Source organism: Mus pahari, chromosome 16 (genome assembly GCF_900095145.1).
Source record: "Mus pahari chromosome 16, PAHARI_EIJ_v1.1, whole genome shotgun sequence".
NCBI classification, from domain to species: Eukaryota; Metazoa; Chordata; class Mammalia; order Rodentia; family Muridae; genus Mus; species Mus pahari.
In genome coordinates, this window is record NC_034605.1 from 17,511,275 (window position 1) to 17,533,893 (window position 22,619).

The window sequence follows — 22,619 nt, forward strand, 5'->3', positions numbered from 1 at the left end:
TCTGGGTTCTTTCCAGCTTCTGGCTATTATAAATAAGGCTGCTATGAACATAGTGGAGCATGTGTCCTTATTACCAGTTGGAAGATCTTCTGGGCTTTCTAGTCTTAAACCTCTGATCTTTTAAGATACATGTCAGGTTTTACAGCAGAATTGTTTTTGTCATGTCTGCACTGTAGAGAATAATTTATGTGTTCTGTTTTGGAGTGAGGAGCAGCTGAAACATACATGAACAAATATACTTGAAACACTGAAACAATATATAAATAATAATTATTACTTTATGGAATTTTTATGAATTAGTGTACCATTGCTTATATTTTATGCTAAACTCTCTAGTAGATGAAAATGATCAAACAAAGCAGCTTGTGATATTTATATAATATTTCCTATTTTACATCTGTCATTTAAGTTCCATGTAAGATGTAGTAGTTATAATCTAAACAATTGTTGTTTTATTAGTGTTAGTTCATTTGCCTTTAGTTATCTTGCTATTTCTTCAGCAATTTTTGTGATTACTAACTTGATTGTTTATAATCATTCAGTATATGGTTATAGTTTTGTACTTCTTTCAATGAAATTTGATTATTATCTTCCTTTAATTTTTTTTCTTCTTTTAAAACTTTAGCATGCCAGAGAGTATTGGTGGATCTCTTGGTATCTTTGATGAGTTCAAGAACATGCGCAGAAGACTTAACCCTTCTTTTGAGAATATTTCTGGAGAAATCTCCTTGTACAGTAAATATGCTAGAATTTTTATATTTTCACTAATTCCTTAATGTATTTTCACTAATTTGTAAGCCACCAGCTCTTGCTATTGTAGTTACTCTTTAGCCCAGTACCATGTTTTATGTTTGACGTATTCAGCTATGGTATCTGTATATATCTTGCTTTTACTTTGATTTGGACTAACAAGATGCCTTTAGCCCTATGTCAACTCCAGCGTTTGTGCTTGAGAAATGCTGTGATTTTAATTACTAAAGAAAATTTAATTATGAATCACAACAACCAGCTCAGATGTTTCCTTTCTCTGAAGAATCATTATCTGTTCTTCAGTTGAGTGTTCTACTTCCCATTGCTGGAGCCTAATGGCTGTTAGCAGGGAACCCATCTCTGTAAAGCAGTCTTGACTGTAAGAATCTACAAACTCATCACAAAACATCGAGGCTCTGTGACGCAGGATGAACAATAGCTCTGTCCACTTCACTGCCCGCCTCACCACCCTCTTCAGTCCCCATCCCCATGGAAGCTCTGTGAAACACCAGTGTGGGTCATTTGAGAGATTGGCTGTATGATGATAGATTATTTCTTTTTTATATTAAGTGTACATTTTAACATTTTACCTTTTTTTGTATTCCATTTAAACAAAAACCTTATAATTATGATGAGTAAAACCTTAAAACTTTACTTCTGTTCACCAAAATCAAATGAAAGAAATTTTTCTTTGCCAGGGGGAAAAAAAACCAAGTGAAACAACAATAATAATAATTATTGTTCTATAGTTATAAAATTGTTATTGTTAATTGAATGTGAACATTCAAGTTTATGTAGTTGATCATTGTATAATATCATTTAGGAATGTGGAGTTGTTTTATTAGATATTTTCTTTATTTACATTTCAAATTCTATCCCGAAAGTTCCCTATACCCCCCCCCCCCGCCCTGCTCCCCTACCCACCCACTCCCACTTCTTGACCCTGGTGTTCCCCCTGTACTGGGCATATAAAGTTTTCAAGACCTAGGGGCCTCTCTTCCCAATGATGGCCGACTAGTCCATCTTCTTCTAGAAACACGAGCTCTGAGGGTGTTGGTTAGTTCATATTGTTGTTCCACCTATAGGGTTGCAGACACCTTCAGCTCCGTGGGTACTTTCTCTAGCTCCTCCATTGGGGACCCTGTGTTCCATCCTATAGATGACTGTGAGCATCCACTTCTGTATTTGCCAGGTACTGGCTTAGCCTCACACGAGACAGCTATATCAGGGTCCCTTCAGCAAAATCTTGCTGGCATATGCAATTGTGTCTGCGTTTGGTGGCTGATTATGGGATGGATCCCCAGGTGGGGTAGTCTCTGGGTGGTCTATCCTTTTATCTTAGCTCCAAACTTTGTCTCTGTAACTCCTTCCATGGGTATTTTGTTCCCTATTCTAGGGAGGAATGAAGTATCCACACGTTGGTCTTCCTTCTTCTTGATTTTCTTGTGTTTTACAAATTGTATCTTGGGTATTCTAAGTTTCCGGGCTGATATCCACTTATCAGTGAGTGCATATCTAGTGACTTCTATTGTGAATGGGTTACCTCACTCAGGATGATATCCTAGGAATCTGGAGAATTTGTAAGGTTGTATTCGTCATTTAAAAATATTTGAGTTATGGGACTGGAAAGATGTCTCAGTGGTTAGAGTACTTGCTGCTCAGTCATGCAGACCTGCGTTCAGATCCCAGTACCCATGCAGAGCAGCTTACAAACACCTGCAGCTGCAGCTCCAAGGAATCTGAGCCTATTTTCTGGCACCTTTTCAGGCACCTGTGCAGGCAGGCAGGCAGACAGGCAGGCAGGCACACACTTACATGTGCACACTTTAAAAATAAAAATAAATCTTAAAAATAGTTTTGAGAGAAATACCACAGGAAGTGATAACCTTGTTTTATAGAAATAGTTCCTCATATAATTAATGTATTTCACTTATACTACTTAAAAGCTACTCATAAATAATTGCTTTATAACAAAGTACCAAAATTTAAACCAAATTTATTGAGAAATTGCATAAGAATTAAATATATTATACATAGGTATGTTTGTATTTTTTCTTATAACCTGAAGTTTTAGGTTATTATGTATCTGGGTTATAAGATTATAAACTTCTACTTGCTTTTCTTTTTCTCTAGGAAATTCTTCTCCTTGGTATTCGGAAAATTGTTGAAAGTGATTTTACGATGAGCCCTTCACAGTATCTGACCTTCCCTTTCCTGCATACCCCGTTAAGCAATGGTGTCTTATCACAGAAACCTCCTGGGATTCTTAACAGTAAAGCCTTAGGTTTATTGAGAAGAGCAAGGATTTCCCGAGGCAAGAAAGAGGCTGACAGAGAGAGTTTTCCCTATAGGCTGCTTTCCTCTTGGCATATAGCCCCAGTCCACCTGCCATTGCTGGGACAGAACTGCTGGCCACACCTGTCAGAAGGATTTAGTGTTTCTCTGTGGTTTAATGTGGAATATATCCATGAATCCGAGAGTGCTGCAGAAAGGGGGAAAAGAGTAAAGAAAAGAAACCAACCATCAGTTCTAGAAGACAGCAGTTTGGAAGGAGCAGGTATGATGACAGGGTCTGATCTATACACCTAGGATTCTTCAAATAGCTGTTTGCCTGAGCTTTAAGCATATGTGGCAGTATTTTAATGTATTCTTTAAATGTTCTTCACCTTAAAGGTCCTATTTCACAACTGAATTACCAAAGCCTGAATTTTCAAACAGCCTTGAAATCTTCATTGTCTCTAAATTTTAGATAGGGAAGTGGGAATACTCTATTTCTGCAACAGCTGCTGAAGTTAGCAGTCCCATTACTGTGTTAGTGTTGCTTCTGATACTAGATAGTTATAAATAAAGCCCTACAGCCATTTTATTTCAAGTTCTCCTTCTGTGTCTTACTGTCCCTGATCATTTATATGTAACAGCCCAGAGTTAGAACAGAGTGCTTCTGTAACTGAAGGACTGCTGTTAGGCTGCATTGAAATTGCATTTTGTTTTTGTTCTCTTCTTTTTTAATCCATCAACAGTTTCTTAAGTCATACAGCACCTAGAGGAAGTAGTCTTAAAAACTGGCTTTGGTTTTTTTTTTTAACCTATTGAGAATGGTGGCTAATATTTATATAACCTAATAACAGATAATGTTCCTCTTTTTTAAAAGTCTGAGCTCTTGGACATGCACTGTTTATTTTAGTGCATCTTACCTTAGTTTAACGTAAAGCCACGTCATAGTAACAAATAGGTCATTATACATATTCCACCTGCCATTGCTGGCACAGATAATGGGAATGTACAGGCAACTCAAGATGTAAGTAGTAAGATGGCATTGGGAGGGATAACCAGCTATCCCGAAGCCTGGAACCACTTCTCTCAGCTGGAGACACACTGATTCAGGGTTTTGGCATCACTTAGCATTTTTATTTCAAGGTCGTTCACTACCTTAAATAATGATTTGAGCACTGCAGCTTTTCTAAGAAGAGTATTAATAATATTATAGATCGTGCCTTTCTAACAATTTTGTTGGTGCAAGGCATTTGTTGATGGCATGTGCTCCCTGGGCCATGGTCAGTTGTGTTAGAGTGGCCCAATCCAACAAAAGCAGAACCTTGGTGTACAGTGTGGCTGACGATGGTCCTTTAGCACCCAGGCCTTGCATTTTAAAGCATTTAATGACTTTTAAAACACTGGAGTTTTTTTGTGTTTTTGTTTTTGTTTTTTTTAATCCATTGTGTTCTTTTGAGGTTAACATTTAACCTTTGAAAATACAGTTGTTTGAAACAGGTTTAAGTATTTGGTGTAAATGATCTGTTATAAATAAACCAACACACATTGTATTCTTTAAAATTTACTTTTCCATACAGTTTTTATGAACTATTTTATTGATGATTCTAACATTTTTTTCTCACAGAAGATGATAGACCAGAAGTTACAGAATCCATCAATCCTGGTGACAGACTCATAGAAGATGGCTGTATTCATTTGATTTCATTGGGATCCAAAGCATTGATGATCCAAGTGTGGGCTGATCCCCACAGTGGCACTTTTATCTTTCGGTATTGATTATTCTCAACTTTTAGCAAGTATATCATCATTTAAATAATTTATTTAAAAAGTTATCAAATAATATTTATAATAACAATCTGTTATTAAACATCATTACAGAAAAAAATTAAAAGAACAATTATCAGAAGCATGTGGATTCTATCTAGCAGTACACAGATAGCAAAACATGCCAAATCAGGTGCCTAGACCTCCAGCAGACATGACTGGAGAAGTCTTGCTGAAAGCAGTACTACTGGCATTTTTGGTTTCTTGGTTTGTAGGCAGAGAGAGGATTCTCTCCATGGATGAGCTTCCAGTTCCCTATACCAATACAACCATTTTTATGACATGCAGTAAGGATAGTAACGCCTATGGGACAGTGTTTCTCTATTTAGCTGTTTTCAAAGGTGTACTGTTTTTATTCAAACAGTACTCTCTCTTTTTGTCCTTAAGGGCACAATATTTTTATTCTTGTTCTGTTTTCTTGTTCTCCTTTTTCCCTATCACAGGGCTAAGGGGCCAGCCTGTCCCTGGACAAGAGCCTTAGAAGACACTTTGAGACAAGCATGCTAGGGTTTGAAATAGGGGTGTGGTGTCTATCCTGCTTCCAGATACAGCCTCTCCGTGAGCTCAAACAGGACACAGCAATTTACTAATTTAATGTATATTACATATTATCTTCCTAAAAGTCAAAAGTCTGTATGTTATTTAGATTTTTTTGTTTTGTAGATATTATAAATGTTTTTAGGTGATTTTTGCATACATTTTTTCCTTATACTTTCAGTAATCATATAAAGAAAGTTAGCATCCAGTACATTCTGGCATTTACACATTTATTACAGTATGTATTCATTTCTTGGTGAACCAAATATTACATTATAATTTCTAAAATAGACAATATGTAAGTTGAAACTGCCTTTGCAAACTGATTTATAGAAATGATTGCCCAAGTTATTAACATCAGTCAATGAATCTAACCCATTTTTGTTTATAAATTGAGGAAGCAGATGTAATGTAAAAGCCACACTGACTTTCTCAGTTGGTTTGTTTTAAAATAGAAGTTACTTTTAATCTCACATATTGAGCATGACAGTTGCAGCGTATGTGTTAACTATTAAGGTCAGAATTGTCATGTTTTTATCTGTGACTTTTTTCTGCAGTGTGTGCGTGGACTCAAATGATGACACAAAAGCTGTTTCACTAGCACAGGCGGAATCACAGGAGAACATTTTCTTTCCAAGCAAATGGCAACACTTAGTACTTACCTATATTCAGCATCCTCAAGGGAAAAAGAATGTCCATGGGGAAATCTCCATATGGGTCTCTGGGCAGAGGTAAGAAGCATTCTCAGATACTCTTCTCAGGTACAGTTTTAGTTTTAATCTTCATGCCTGGAACGTTGCAAACTAGGTTAAAATTTAATATGTATTAACAGAAATGTATATAAAAACTGGGTTTTTTCTTTTCTTTTTTCTTCTTTCTTTCTTTCTTTCTTTCTTTCTTTCTTTCTTTCTTTCTTTCTTTCTTTCTTTCTTTCTTTCTTTCTTTCTTTCTTTCTTTCTTTCCGTTTGGTTTTTTTGTTTTTCAAGTCAAGGTTTCTTTGTGTAGCCCTAGCTGTCCTGGAACTCACTCTGTAGAGCAGGCTGACCTCGAACTCAGAGATCTACCTGCCTCTGCCTCCCGAGTGCTGGAATGCCTGGAGTTGGATTTTTTTTCATGTTTATCACTCCAGTACAGAGTAAGTCTTCCATAGACATGACTTTTGAGAATTGTCCATGAATTCTGCTCGTGAGGATTCAGTCAACATCAAACTGAAAATATTTGAGAATTGCATCTGTGATGAACATTTATGGTATTGCCTTCTGGTATTCTCTAAACAATAGACTATAACAGCTATTTATAAGGCATTTATTTTAGGTGTTACAAGTAACTTAAAGATAGTTTAACTTATATAAGAGTCTATGTGTAAGTTATATGTAAATATGGCATTTTCTAGAAGGGATTTGAATATTCTTAGCTTTTGGTATCTGTGGGATGCCTGCAACCAACCTCCAATGAATACTATGGATGACTATATTTAGATATGAGGCACAAACTAAAAACCTGGCATTATATATTTATGATCAATATATACTAGGTAAGTAATTATTGGAGCTGTAATATTGTCCCTGAAACCCATATATTACAAGAATGAATCCACTAGAAGTTCTTTAAATTAATTCAATAAGAAGACTAGTACCTGAGCCGGGCGTGGTGGCGCACGCCTTTAATCCCAGCGCTCGGGAGGCAGAGGCAGGTGGATTTCTGAGTTCGAGGCCAGCCTGCTCTACAGAGTGAGTTCCAGGACAGCTAGGGCTACACAAAGAAACCTTGACTTGAAAAACAAAAAAACCAAACGAAAAGAAAGAAAGAAAGAAAGAAAGAAAGAAAGAAAGAAAGAAAGAAAGAAAGAAAGAAAGAAAAGAAAAAGAAAAGAAAAAAACCCAGTTTTTATATACATTTCTGTTCCAGGACAGCCAGGGCTACACAGAGAAACCCTGTCTTGGAAAAAAAAAAAAAAAAAAAGAAGACTAGTACCTAAATTAAGTTGGGTAGAAAAATATTAAGTGACTAGAGAATATTAAACATTTATATCTGGTAATAGACTTAGATTGGGTCTTAGAACTATACAATGTGACAGACTCAGGTAGAATACTGCATGACTTTTGCCACATAGACTTCACAGCCAAGTTAATAAACATTTGTAGACTATCTTAATGAAAACATTAACCCTGAATGAACTGTGCCCTAGTTTGCTTTCTATTGCTCTGATAAAACACTAACCAAAAGCAACTCAGGGAGAAAAGGATTTATTTGGTTTATGGGTTATAGTCCATCATTTAGGAGAGCCAGGGCAGGAATGCAAGGCAGAATCCTGGAGGCAGGAACTGAAGCAGAGAACACAGGAATGCTGTTCACTCCCACGCTGACCCCTACCAAGCTCAGCTGCCTTTCTTATCCAGCACAGGACTACCTGCCTACAGGTATCACAGCACAGCGGGTCCTCCTCCATTAATCAGCAATCAGGAAAACATCCCACATCCATGTCCACAGGCCAGTCTCATAAAGGCAGTTCCTCAACTGAGACTCCTCCTTCTTGGGTGACTTTGCCAAGCTGTCAAAAACTACCAGCACAAACTATCAAGGTGGCTGGAAGAGTCTCAGTTGAGTCATGAGAAAGAAAAATGGCTAGAAAAGATGGAAAAAAAGCTTGACAAGAGTGAGTGACAAGCTGACAGTTATAATTTAACTTTTTGTAAAAGTTTGTTATATGTTATATACTTGTTAGACCTTTTGCTAGGTGTTTTATATGTTACCTCCTAATCCTCTCAAAAAATTACTCAAGAGAGATTAGTTCATTGAAGTCATATATATCCTTAGCATTAAGTGAATTTGATCAGGTATTTATCAAGGAATTATTGTGTGTTAGACATGGCACTGCTGTAGGAGGCTGTGTACTATGCTGCTCCTTTAGCCCTTTCCTCCTCAGGATGTTTGATGGATATAGGACTGTACACTAATTCCTAGGCACTTTCAGAGTGGGAGATGAGGGTGTCATGAGTAGTTCTGCAGTTAGTGAGTACAGTCTCTTGCCTCACACATTGCTCTCTCCTTCCTCTCCCACTTGCTAATTTTACTTTGCTTTGAAGACTTTTTTTTTTTTTACCAGTTGGTAGAAGTTAATTTCATTAATTAACAGAACAATGAACAAGTGACAAAGGTCAGCAGTATTATTTTGTTGATTTAAATTTGATTCTTCGTTATTTTAGAAGCTATGTATTGTTTTCCTACAAAGAATGCATTTCAAGAAGTTATTTTAATAAAAAAAAAAATAGCAAGCTAAGCATGGTGACTCACACTTGTAATTCCAGTATTGTAAAAGTTGAGACTGGAGGATTTCTGTGAGTTCAAGATCAGTATAGGCTATAGAGGGAGAATACCTTAGAGAAGTGAAAAAACAAAAACAAAAACCATAGCAACACTGGAAAAATAACTTATTAGCACCAAAATCACACAAATATAGAGTGTGTGACAGAGATATGCTTATTTTTTATTGTTTATTTTACATTCATCTTGTCATAATTTTTTGGTCTTGTGAAGATTATATGCCTCAGTACAGGGCAATGCCAGGGCCAGGAAGTGGGAGTGGGTGGGTTGGGGAGCAGGGTAGGGGGAGGGTATAGGGGACTTTATGGATAGCATTTGAAATGTAAATGAAGAAAATATCTAATTTAAAAAAAAAGAAAAGAAAAAGAAAAGTAAATCACAATGCCACAAGGTGGCAGTAGTGTTTTAATGGTGGCCATTTATTAGTCCAGAAAGGAGGCAGTCATATTGTCTCATTTCTTTCCATATATATGTATATGTATATGTATGTGTATGTGTATGTGTATGTGTATATATATATATGTATATGTATATATAGTGTATATATTTATGTAATGTATGTATGTGTATATGTTTAATGTATTCCTCTTGGGACTGATGAGATAGCACAGCAGGAAAAGGTTCTTGTCACCAGGCCTAACAGTCTGAGTTTGATTCCTGTAACTCAATTGAGAGAATTGACTTCTATAAGTATTGAAACTTAGTGTACATATAGACACAGAAATACACACACATATATACAAAAATGTGACTTTAAAAATGAAAAATGTTACTATAAGATAATTAGTTTTATTTGCTAAATGTGAATCAGATACTAAAGTTTTAAAATAAATATATTAAAAAGGTTTAATTTCTTAAAGTGAGTTAGCCATGTAAGTCTCCATTTTCTACATTTTAGACTTTGCCTTGAAAAGTCACGCTCATTGCCCTAATGTGGAGTTTAAGGCATTCCTGAAATAGGAGTGGACTTGCACTTAGCAGTGTCTTCAGGTGATGGAGTCCTGTCAGCCTTTGTGTTTCTCTCTGAGAAAACCTTACTTTTACCTGTCCCAGTTCTGTTTTACATAAGAGTTCTTGACCAGCCTTTACAGAGAAACAGAACAAACAAAATTCTGTAATCTTTAGCATTAGAAAACAAAATACAAAAACACTGGTGTTTTAGAGTTTAATACAGAAAAAGTTGGGTACATTTGGAAACTGATTCTTACATTCATGGAGCATAAGAAATCATTGCCAAGATGTGAGACTTTGACAAAATAAGGAGAGGTTATTACTTTGTTCTGTGAGGCAAAGAGGCACAAATGCAGGAGCCAGGTGACAAAGGCAGCAGCATGGAGCACATGCCAGGAAGGGGCATGTGTGGGAGCCAGGAGACAAGGACAGCATGGAGCAAATGTGTGTTTTCTTCCCTGGCAACATATAGGACCGCTGGGCATCTGTTCTACAGGTATTGTCTGCTGCCTGCACCTCTCACCAAGAGATGGAGGCTACCCTCTTTTCCCTTCCATTGTGTATAATACAACTCAGGACCTAGAGAAGTTCAGGAATGTCCCCTTATTAAATGCTCATGGTATTCCTACATATCATTAATTTAACTTTTGTTTTTAATGTAGGAAGACTGATGTCATCTTGGATTTTGTGCTTCCAAGAAAAACAAGCTTATCATCAGACAGCAATAAAACCTTTTGCATGATTGGTCATTGCTTAACATCCCAAGAAGAGTTTCTGCAATTAGCTGGAAAATGGGACCTTGGGAACTTGCTCCTCTTCAATGGTATATTTTCCCCCATGAAATCTTTACAAACTTTAAATTAACACATCTTACATAAATTAACCTGAGAGCAATCCTGTTTTCTCCTCCTTGACTTGTGTTTAATGAGTACTGCATTCCCAAGATTCTAACACTCATGTTCAGGATATTTTTACCATTTTATTATGGAATGTTTCCTTACAGTTGCTAAGTGATATGGAGATGTAGTTTCTAACCTCATCGCAAACAGTTAATCAGCATTGCTTGGGAAGTATAATGACATAACTAGGAAATCTTATTTATGACTTTTAATGCGTGTGTGGGTGTTTTGCCTGCTTATGTGTCTGTGTACTTCATATATGCCTGGTGCCCACCAAAGTCAGATCTCGTGTCACTAGAGCCACAGGAAGTTGTAAGCTGCCATGTAAGAGCTGGGAATTAAATCCAGGCCCTCTGCAAAGCCAGTCAGCACTCTTAACCATTAAGCTACTTCTCCTGTCCCTCTTTTATTCTATCCAAATAGTGAATTTTTGCAAAAGCAGTGAAATATACCATTTAAAAAGTATTAAGCCTGGCACCTGGTAGCATTTGGAGTGTGTTTAGATGAGAGAAAATAAAGGCATCAATTCTAATTCAATTCTAATTTCATTTAAAATGAAATGTACCAAGAAAGAGTTTTCATTAATTTTTTTAAAATATCCTCTTTTTTGTTTGTTTGTTTTTTTGTTTTTTTCAAGACAGGGTTTCTCTGTGCAGCCCTGGCTGTCCTGAACTCACTCTGTAGACCAGGCTGGCCTCAAACTCAGAAATCTGCCTGCCTCTGCCTCCCAAGTGCTGGGATTAAAGGTGTGTGCCACCACTCATTTATTAAAAAAGAGGAAAACAAACAACACAAAAAGCAGCCAGGTAGTGGTGGTGCACACCTTTAATCCCAGCATTTGGGAGCACAGGCAGGTGGATTTCTGAGTTTGAGGCCAGCCTGGTCTATAGAGTTAGTTCCAGGATGGCCAGGGCTACACAGAGAAACCCTGTCTCAAAAAGTCAAAACAGCAGCAACAAGACCCTGTCACAAAGCGGAGGGTAGTGGTGGTGGTGGTGGATAGATGGTTCAGAAGTTAGGAACACTCCTTGCTCTTGCAGAGGGTCAGGTTCAGTTCCCAGCACACACATGGTGGCTCACAACCATCTGCACCTCCAGTTCCAGGTGATCCAATGCCTTCTTGTAAATTCACAGGCACCAGGCATTTCTGCAGGCAAAATGCCCATACACATTAAATCAATCAATCAATCAGTCAATCAATCTTAAACAGCAACAACAACCCTCCCCCCCCAAAAAAAAAGCAAAATAGAAAACAGCAAAACAAACCTAAATGTGGCTATATTAAAATTCACCATCTTAAGGTATAAAATAAATTATCAAAAGCTTCCCAGTTTACTTTATATCTGTGCATCTTAAACATAGTCTACATAGGTAAGTATCCTTTACACTTATTTGGAAACTGAGCCTTTGAGTTTTGTAAGATATAGTAAACAACTGAAAGAATCTATCAAACACACACACACACAGAACCCCATTTTCTTGCTGTTTATGAAAAATTCTACTTGAAATGCTTTAAATAACTAGTTCTACTTTTCTGTTTATCCAGGAGCTAAAATTGGCTCACAAGAGGCCTTTTTCCTGTACGCTTGTGGACCCAACTACACATCCGTAATGCCGTGTAAATACGGAAAGCCAGTGATTGATTACTCCAAATACATTAATAAAGACATTTTGAGATGTGATGAAATCAGAGACCTTTTTATGACCCAGAAAGAAGTGGATGTTGGTCTCTTAATTGTAAGTTTTAGTGTCATAGGTTTCTGTAGATATGTTCATTGGAATGTATAATTAGCAGTGAGTTAGATTTCTAAAGTTTAAAATTTTGTTCTTTTCTTAGAATGTGGAGTTTTTTCCTAAAAAAATATATGAAACATTAATTTCCTGTTAATCCCGTTTCATGCTTTAGGTGTATGTATTCTTATTTGTTTGAAATTATATTTATATAGCAATTTTATCAGCTGTTTATTTTATACCTAATAATCTTTTGTTTATGATACATTGAAGTTACAACACTTTCAGCTTGATATATTTTTTAAAATATCATATTATATTTCTTTTCATACTTAGAAATAAATACAAAGATTCACTTATAATATTAATTGTAATTGCATGTATTAAGGGACCATGGGATGGTTCAATGGGTAAAAAGGTTTGTTGTGCAAGCCTGACCATGTGTGTGTGAACTCAGCTTGAACCCAGGAACCAACGTAAAGCTAGATGGAAAAACCACATGCATGTTGTAACACATATATGTGCATACACACAGATTAAAATTTAGTAACACATATTCATGGTTTAGATTATCCACTCATTAATATCAGTGTAAAGTAGGCATTTCCCCTTCAAAGTATTGCCATTTGTTCCCTATTGCTTTTTCACATTATTCTTTACTTTTGCCCTACCAATGCACAGTTCAAGAGCTACTGGTGGGGATTCTTGTTAGTAGCACCAGTTGGCTACACAGGACTGCAGATAAGACATGTGCTATGCTTAATGAGACTACTTAAACTTCTATGACTTCTTATAAGTGACCAAATCCTAGGATTCTCTTTGACGTCTGTGAGTAGTAGATTAGAGAAGTTTGACATGGACTAAGGTTGGTTGAAACTACTAGCTGTGAAAGGATAATTTGTCTTAATTTTATTTACTTATCCTGATAGTGTGGAACTTAGTTCTAATGAAAGAAAAATCTATTCAGAGACATTCCTTTTTAAAATTGAACGCAGATTCTTCTCTTATACAATACATCCCAGCCAGTTTCCTCTCCTTCCACTCCTCCTAATGACCCCACCCCCCAATCTTCTCTCTCCCCCAGATCCACTCCCTGTCTGTTCCTGTTCAGAAAAGAGTAGGCTTGAAAGACACAACAGCCAAAGAGGACAAAACAAAATAAAACACGACAAGGCACATGCCCTCATATCAAGGCTGGCTAAGATAACCCAATAGGAAGAAGAGTCTGAGGAGCAGGCAGGAGAGTCAGAGACACTCCCTCTCCTACTGTTAGCAGTCCCACAAAAATGTCACGTCAACAGCCTTAATATATGCACAGAAGGCCTGGTACAGACCTATGCAGTCTCTATACTTGATACTTTTAGTCTCCGTGAGCCCTTGTGAGCCCTGCTTTGTTGATCCAGTGGGCCATGCTCTGGTGTCCTCCAATCCCCTCTGACTCCTACATTCCTTTCCTCCCTCAAAGACACATTTAACTAAGTAGGCAGCCTATAAGCAAATCCAAAATAAAAACTTGGGGTAAGTTAGCCCAGAGTCCACATATTTCTAAGAATTTAGAACAGTGCCAAAAATAAGTTGAGTGTGGCGGAAGACCTAGCTCTCCTGTATTAAATATATAAGGTCTTATCTATGTGAGTTTGATTATAATACTAATAAAGCATTCTCTGAATAATGAGAAAAAGGCTTAGCTCTAGCTAGTAGTATTTATGTTTTAATTTCATGTTTATTCTGGATGTATCAAAGCCAGAATCCTCAGTTGTGCTTCATGTTATTGGTCACAGCTTGATGTTGTGAGAGGCAACTGTGCCTCTCTGTCTATCTTTGTTTAGTATAGTGGCTATCTTTTAAAAAATAAAAAATAAAAATTAGTTAAGTGAAATATCTGCTAGTTGATAGGTAACATTTTAAACTGTTTTGTCACTAAATGAAGTGTTTGTGTTTTAGGAAAGTCTTTCAGTTGTTTATACAACTTACTGTCCTGCTCAGTACACCATCTATGAACCAGTGATTCGACTCAAGGGCCAAGTGAAAACTCAGCTCTCTCAAAGACCCTTCAGCTCAAAGGAAGCCCAGAGCATCTTGCTAGAACCTTGTCAACTCAAAAGCCTCCAACCTACAGAATGTAAAACCATCCAGGGCATTCTGCATGAGATTGGTGGGGCTGGCATATTTGTTTTTCTCTTTGCTAGGGTAAGAATCATGATTATAGTTTTGTCTGAACAGAAGTTCCATCTCTTTTATTGATAAATTGTAAGGCTTCTTATAGAATACCAAAAAAAACTATATTCAATTATATTATGTAAAACGTTAAGACAAAAAATTATCACATATTGCAGTTGATACCAAGCTTTCAGCCATGGATTAAAAAAGGGTTTATTTTAAGTTTTGAAGATTTTAGGCAAGTATTCTACTATCCACAAATGTAATTGGAACAAGTAAATGTTGAATATATGAGTTTTGTTTTGTTTTGTTTTGTTTCTTTTGTTTTTTCGAGACAGGGTTTCTCTGTGTAGCCCTGGCTGTCCTGGAACTCACTCTGTAGACCAGGCTGGCCTCGAACTCAGAAACCCATCTGCCTCTGCCTCCCGAGTGCTGGGATTAAAGGCATATATTACCACTGCCTGGCGTAGCAGTTTCTAGTCTTAGCTCTTACATTAGAGTTGTTTTANAGGCTGGCCTCGAACTCAGAAATTCGCCTGCCTCTGCCTCCCGAGTGCTGGGATTAAAGGCGTGCGCCACCACGCCTGGCTAATATGTGAGTTTTTAAATTACCTTTGGAAAGGAAAATATATGAAATGAAGGAAATGTTTTGAAATGATTTATCTATTTTAATTATGTGTATGTGTTTGTGTGTGTATTCACATAAAATGTGTATATGCTGGTAGAAGCTAGTGCTGTGTCACTTGACTTGGGTGCTAGGAACCAAACTCAAGTCCTTTGAAAAAGCAGCAAGCTCCCTTAACCATTGAGTTATCTCTCTACATTCAAGATGTTTTCTTTTTATAAAAAAGAGAGAGACAAAACTTTGTTTATAAGCATCATTTTAAAATAACCATTTATTTATCTTCTCTCTTTAGCTACTCATAGGCAGGAAGAGTATCTTTCCTGATATAGAATGAGCAGTCCATAATTTAATACTTTCTATTTTAATGTTTGCTGAAAAACACAATTTGGATACAAATAACCTTGTTTTGCTACATATAATTTCTACTTCCTCAGGTCTATATCCCTGTTTAAGACAATGTTGATCTTCTTTTATCCTTAGAATATCATTTTATTTTATCCCTAAATGTACTTCTAAAACATCATCAGATTTTCACATTATGTCCTTCAGGGACTTACTTGCTTCCTTTAATGAGGCCACCTTTGATCTAATTTTGCCACAAAGGTGTATCAGCTTTTGCTCTTTTTTTTTTTTTAAGATTTATTTATTTATTTTATGTATGTGAGTACATTGTAGTTCTCTTCAGACACACCAGAAAAGGGCACCAGATCTCATTATAGATGGTTGTGAGCAACCGTGTGGTTGCTGGAAATTGAACTCAGGACCTATGGAAGAGCAGTCAGTGTTCTTAACCACTGAGCCATCTCTCCAGCCCCAGCATTTGTTCTTGTTAAAGTTTTAATAAAAGTCTTGCTAGCATCTTCTCTATCCTAATGTGTTTCCTGTCTTGTCATTCATCCTCCTACTGCTTTCCCCAACTAGTATCTAGGTGAATAGATTTTTGTGATCTCACACATTGTAATTTTCAAAATGTATGTCCTTGGTTTTTTCCTATATTATCCAGGTAGTAAATATAATTGGATCCTAGAAGAAAACATTTAATTTCTACTGTGCATACATTTATGATCTTGCTAATAGACTTTTAAACTATGTTTTCACATTTAAAATTTAAAATGTGTTCAGTATTCTGCTTCCTATAAAGATAACATGTATTTTTCCTAAAAGCCTTATACAAACAGCCTGTCTTTTAAGCCTAGTTTGTTTAAGCCAAATAGAAATGTGAACCTTTAGGCGTTCCAGGATAGGCCTGTGCCTTTCTAGATGTGCCCTGTGCCCATTCCCCATATCCCTGTGTTCCCCATATTCAGGCCAAGTCTGCCTTTCACTTCAGGCTACCTTCTTAGTGCAGCCTTCCTTAAACCAATAGAGGGGTCATGCGTGGGTGCTGAGCAAGATCCTGAATGTATGTGCAACAGAAATCTGAATCTTGTCTTTTGTCTTTTACTGTGATAATCATGCCTGGTTCTTATAAGTCAGAGGTATCAGAGGCATTGCCTGATCTATGCTGCTAGGCACAAGATGTGGCTTTTCTTTTTGCCTTTATCTTTATACTTCACAGGAGCCCTCACTCTGGTACATTGTACCCTTTACTTCTTTATGTCTCCCATAACACATGATGTCCTTGGGTGTGCTGCTTATTTTTTTTTAACTTTTATTCTTCTCTCATACTGTATATCCTGACTACAGTTTCCCTCCCTCCACTCCTCTAAGTTCCTCCTTTCTCCCCCAGATCAATTCCTCCTGTTTGCCTTTAAAAAAATAATGAAAGCTCTCAGCGATATCTACTGAACATGGCCTAACCATATATAATAAGTCTGGGCACAAACCCTCATATCACAACTGAACATGGTACTGTGGGAACACGGCCATAGAATCAACTAAGCAGGTCTCATAGGGGATCATAGAAATGGAAGTGACAAACACGGACTCTGTATGGGTCTGAACTAGGTCCTCTGTATATACCTTCTGGTCGTGTGCTTTGGTGTTCCTGTGGGACTCCCAGTAATGGGAATGGGGGTGTCTCTGACGCTTGACTGCACTTGAGCCTGTTTCTTGATCGACCATGGAAAACTCAAACTCTTTGATCCCATTTCAGATTACTCAGTATAAGATGTTAGTGATCTCTAAGGCTGTCAGTGTTATCTCTTTGTTCATTTTAATATATTTGAGAAATTAAAAAGAATGGAATTTATAATTTTCAGTTTCACTTATCCATAATTTTAAATATTTAATATTTAATAATTAATATTTACATACAAATAAGTTATAGTGTAAGCATTAAAAATGTCTTGATATGACAATATTATAGATAATCACATACATTAAATTTTTACTATTAACAGACTAAGAGAAAAACATCTACTTTTTGTTTTCAGGTTGTTGAACTTAGTAGCTGTGAAGAAACTCAAGCATTAGCACTGCGGGTTATATTGTCTTTAATTAAGTACAGCCAACAGAGAACACATGAATTGGAAAATTGTAATGGACTTTCTATGATTCACCAAGTGTTGGTCAAGCAGAAATGCATTGTTGGCTTTCACATTTTGAAGGTATTACCTCACAAAATTTGTTCTTGTTGTTTCTATGCAGTGATATCTTTTATCAAAAATTTCCATAATCATTTTATGTTGCTAGTAAGTGAAGGAAACTTATTAATGTTTATGTAGTCAAACCTTGATACTCTTTTGATTCTTTCCATAATATTTTTTTCTTTTTTCTAAGTATTTTAGAAAGGAAGAAAATAAACCATAAGAATTTTAGGTCTAAATAGACACAGATGTATTTTACGGCAAGCCCTTTGTTCTGTGGCTAATGAACTTGTTTATCTCACTCTCACACTTGTTATAGTTCCCCCTGGGATGTACTACTGCAGTCAACCCATGTTGCTACAGTTAGAATTTGTTCTTGTTTGTCATGTTTGTATGTAGGGGGCCTTAGGATATGTATGCACTGGTTAGTGTGGATGTGTGCATGTGAGTGCACATACAGGTGTGTGTATGTGTGTGTTCTCAGAGGGCAGAGGTGGATGTCAGGTGCCTTCCTCCAGCTCTCCAACTTAATTTCCGAGATAGGGCTTTCATACTGAACCTGAAGTTCAGCTTGGCTAAATTTTCTGGTCTCTGCCCTGCCTTAGTGTTGTTACAGGTGTGCATAGCCACATCTCACTCCTACGATAGTTTTTGGACTAAGTACTCATTCTTTTGAGGAAGATGCTTTACCAACTGAGCCATTTCCCAGCTCTGAAATTTTGTTCTATAATATTTTATTTCTTATTGAGAATTTCATACATATACATAAAATTCTTTGGTCAGATCCACTTCCTACTTCTCCCTTCCGGCTCTCCTGGACCCCACCCCAACAAGACTGCCTCCCAACTTCATATCCTCTTGTTCTTTTTTGGTTTTTTGTTTTTTATATTTTCTTACTAGAAATAAATTCTCTTCTCATACAGCATATCATGATCATAGTTTCTCCTCCTTCTACTCCTCCCTGTTCCTCCTCATCCTCTCTCCTCCAGATCCACACCTTTCCTGTCTCTCATAAGGAAAAAAAAAAAAACCAAAACAACAACAAAAAACAACAGGTTTCTAAGAGATAACCAAACATGACAAAGTAAAATATGATAAGATAAAGCAAAAAAATAAAAAACCTATCATATTGAATTTTACATGGCAACACAACAGGGGGAAAGAGTCTCCGAAGCAAGCACAAGAGACAGAGATACTCACTCTCACAGTTAGCAGTTCCACAGAAACACTAGGCTAATAGCTGTAAGATAGACGCAGAGGAAAGGCAGTAGACTAGGTAGGCCCTCTGCTTGCTGCTTCAGTTTCTGTGATCTTATATGCACTTTATTTGGTTGATTTAAAAGACCTTATTCTCCTGGTATCCTCCATCCCCTCTGGCTCTTAACTCTTTCCACCTCTTCCTCAGGAGGTTTCTGCATTCCCCCGCCCTGGTCTCTTCCTCTTTACCTAGCATCTCTGAGTTTATGGATTATAGTTTGGTTATCATTTACTTAGTGACTAACATAACCTTATAAATGAAAATATACCATATTTATCTTTCTTGGTCTGATTTACCTCATTCAGAATGATTTTTTTCTAATTCTATTTGCCTGCAGATTTCAGGATATAATTTTTTTTGACAACTGAATAATATTTATTCCATTGTGTAAATTTCTTTATCCATTCTCCTCTTAAGGGCCATCTAGGTTGTTTCCAGTTTCTGACTCTTGTGAATAAAGCCAAGGTGAACATAGTTGAGCAAGTGTATTTGTGGTAGGATGAAGTGTCCTTTGGGTATATGCTTAAGAGTGGTATAGCTGGATCTTGAGGGAAATTGATTTACAACTTTCTAAGTAACTGCTATTTTGATTTCAATATTTTTTGTACTCCCACCAGTGATGGAGGAGTGTTTCTCTTGCTCCACATCCTCACCAGCATGAACTGTTATTTTTTATATTCTGACAGGTGTAAGATGGAATCTCAAAGTAGTTTAGATTTACATTTTATTGATGGCTAAGGATGGTGACCATTTCTTTAAGTGTATTTCAGCCATTTAAGATTCCTCTATTGAGAATTCTCTGTTTAGATCTTTTCCCCATTTTTAACTAAATTATTTGTAATTTTGATATTGTGTTTCTTATATATATTGAGTATGGAGTTAGTATAAAATCTTTTCCCAGTCTATAGGCTGATGCTTTTAAGTGACTTGTCCTTTGCCATACAGAAGCTTTTCAGGTTCACAAGGTCCCACTTACTGGTTTTGGTTTTTTTATTAGATATTTTCTTTATTTACATTTCAAATGCTATCCTGAAAGTTCCCTATACCCTCCCCATGCCCTGCTCCACTACCCACCCATTCCCACTTCTTGGCCCTGGCTTTCCCCTGTACTGGGGTATATAAAGTTTGCAAGACCTAGGGGCCTCTCTTCCCAATGATGGCTGACTAGGCCATCTTCTGCTACATATGCAGCTAGAGAAACGAGCTCAGGGGGTACTGGTTAGTTCATATTGTTGTTCCACCTACAGGGTTGCAGACCCCTTCAGCTCCTTGGGTACTTTCTCTAGCTCCTCCATTGGCGACCCTGTGTTCCATCCAATAGATGACTGTGAGCATCCACTTCTGTATTTGCTAGGCACTGGCATAGCCTCACACTGGCATAGCCTCACACAGCTGTATCAGGGTCCTTTCAGCAAAATCTTGCTGGCATATGCAATAGTGTCTGTGTTTGGTGGCTGATTATGGGATGGATCCCCAGGTGCGGTAGTCTCTGGATGGTCCATCCTTTCGTCTTAGCTCCAAACTTTGTCTCTGTAACTCCTTCCATGGGTATTTTGTTCCCTATTCTAAGGAGGAATGAAGTATCCACACCTTGGTCTTCCCTCTTTTTGGTTTTCTTGTGTTTTGCAAGTTGTATCTTGGGTATTCTAAGTTTCTGGTCTAATATCCACTTATCAGTGAGTGCATATCAAGTGACTTCTTTTGTGATTGGGTTACCTCACTCAGGATGATATCCTCCAGATACATTCATTTGCCCAAGAATTTCATAAATTCATTGTTTTTAATAGCTGAGTAGTACTCCATTGTGTAAATGTACCACATTTTCTGTATCCATTCCTCTGTTGAGGGACATCTGGGTTCTTTCTAGCTTCTGGCTATTATAAATAGGGCTGCTATGAACATAGTGGAGCATGTGTTCTTATTACCAGTTGTAACATCTTCTGGGTATATACCAAGGAGAGGTATTGCTGGATTTCCCNGTAGTACTATGTCCAGTTTTCTGAGGAACTGCCAGACTGATTTCCAGAGTGGTTGTACAAGCTTGCAATCCNACCAACAATGGAGGAGTGTTCCTCTTTCTCCACATCCTCGCCAGCATCTGCTGTCGCCTGAATTTTTGATCTTCGCCATTCTGACTGGTATGACGTGGAATCTCAGGGTTGTTTTGATTTGCATTTCCCTGATATGTTGAACAGTTTTTCAGGTGTTTCTCAGCCCTTCAGTATTCCTCAGTTGAGAATTCTTTGTTTAGCTCTGTACCCCATTTTTTAATGGGGTTATTTGAATTTCTGGAGTCCAGCTTCTTGAGCTCTTTGTATATATTGGAAATTAGTCCCCTATCAGATTTAGGGTTGGTAAAAATCCTTTCCCAATCTGTTGGTGGCCTTTTTGTCTTGTCGACAGTGTCTTTTGCCCTACAGAAGCTTTGCAGTTTTATGAGGTCCCATTTGTCGATTCTTGATCTTACAGCACAAGCCATTGCTGTTTGTTTAGGAATTTTCCCACTTATTGTTGATCTTGGTTGCACTATTGGGGTTCTGCTCAGGAAGTACTTTCCTGTTCTATTGTGTTGGAGAATATTTCCCACTTTCACTTCTATCAGTTTAGTGTATCTGGTTTTATGTTAAGGTCTTTGATCTACTTGGCCTTGAGTTTTGTCTACTTGGCCTTGAGTTTTGTGTGGGTCATAAATATGGATCTATTTGTGTTTTTCTACATGCAGATATCTAGTTAGACCAGCATCATTTATTGAAGATGCTTTTTCCCTGTGTGTATTTTTGAATTCTTTATCAAAAATCAGATGCCCTTATGTGTGTGGATTTATGTCTGCATCTTCAGTTCAGTTCCGCTGACCAGCATGTCTATTTTTCTGCCAATGTCGTGTGGATTTTTAATTACTATTGCTCTGTAGTAGAACTTGAAATTGGGACTAGGACATCCAGCATACATTAATAATACTTTAACTTTTTTCTCTCCAATTTGTATCCCCTTGGTCTCCTTCAGTTGTCTTATTGCTCTAACTAAACTTTAAGTAGTATACTGGACAGATATGGAAAAAGTGGACACCTTTATCTTGCCACTGATTTCAGTGGAATTGCTTTGAGTTTCTTTCCACTTAATTTGATGTTGCTATCAGCTTGCTGTATGTTGCCTTTATTATATTTTAGGTGTGTCCCTTTATCCCTGATCTCTCCAGGACTTTTATAGGAAGATTAGGGAAGTGAGAGCCTTGATGTTGAGAGTTATCAATTACCAGTGATTGTTGATTTCTGTTATTTTGTTATTGTTAGTGTTTGTGGTTGTTGTTGTTGGTGACAGTGGTGGTGACGGTGGTGGTGGTGACAGTGGTGGTGACAGCATCACAGTCATTTATACCTCACAAGGTTGTCTGGAGGATCAAACAGTCTAAACTACACAAATTAACATTCTTTCCAGCTTCGAATGTAGTGTTTATATTCTTTCTACATCTTCCCATGCTGTAGGGATAACAACAGAAGCATAGAGAGATAAAGATCTGTTACAGAGTCACACATTAGTAAATACTGGGATGTGAACTCAGAGCGACAAGAAGGATAAATGAAGAGCTTGAAGTTTGCTTAGTATCTATAATACACACACCATGGGTTCCATCCCTAGCACTGCAAAAAATTAAAAATCAAGATGAGTTGTAGGTGTTTTACCCTGTGTTTGAAATAAAAATAATCATAAATGTTTGAAAATTTATGATTTGCAACTAAGTTGAATTGCTTTATAATACA

The 22,619-nt window shown here is 37.1% G+C and overlaps 1 protein-coding gene across 3 annotated transcripts in view; it reads left to right on the forward strand.

Annotated features, from left to right (window-relative positions):
* Lyst (lysosomal trafficking regulator) overlaps positions 1-22,619 on the forward strand; it is a 176,466-nt gene that overhangs the window by 69,480 nt on the left and 84,367 nt on the right. For all 3 annotated transcript variants that reach the window (XM_029547347.1, XM_029547346.1, XM_021215502.2), the window contains exons 11-18: positions 626-735; positions 2,884-3,307; positions 4,649-4,793; positions 5,943-6,116; positions 10,323-10,483; positions 12,106-12,296; positions 14,235-14,480; positions 17,451-17,624. In XM_029547347.1, the coding sequence (XP_029403207.1) occupies positions 626-735; positions 2,884-3,307; positions 4,649-4,793; positions 5,943-6,116; positions 10,323-10,483; positions 12,106-12,296; positions 14,235-14,480; positions 17,451-17,624 (1,625 nt within the window). The remainder of the gene's footprint in view (positions 1-625; positions 736-2,883; positions 3,308-4,648; positions 4,794-5,942; positions 6,117-10,322; positions 10,484-12,105; positions 12,297-14,234; positions 14,481-17,450; positions 17,625-22,619) is intronic.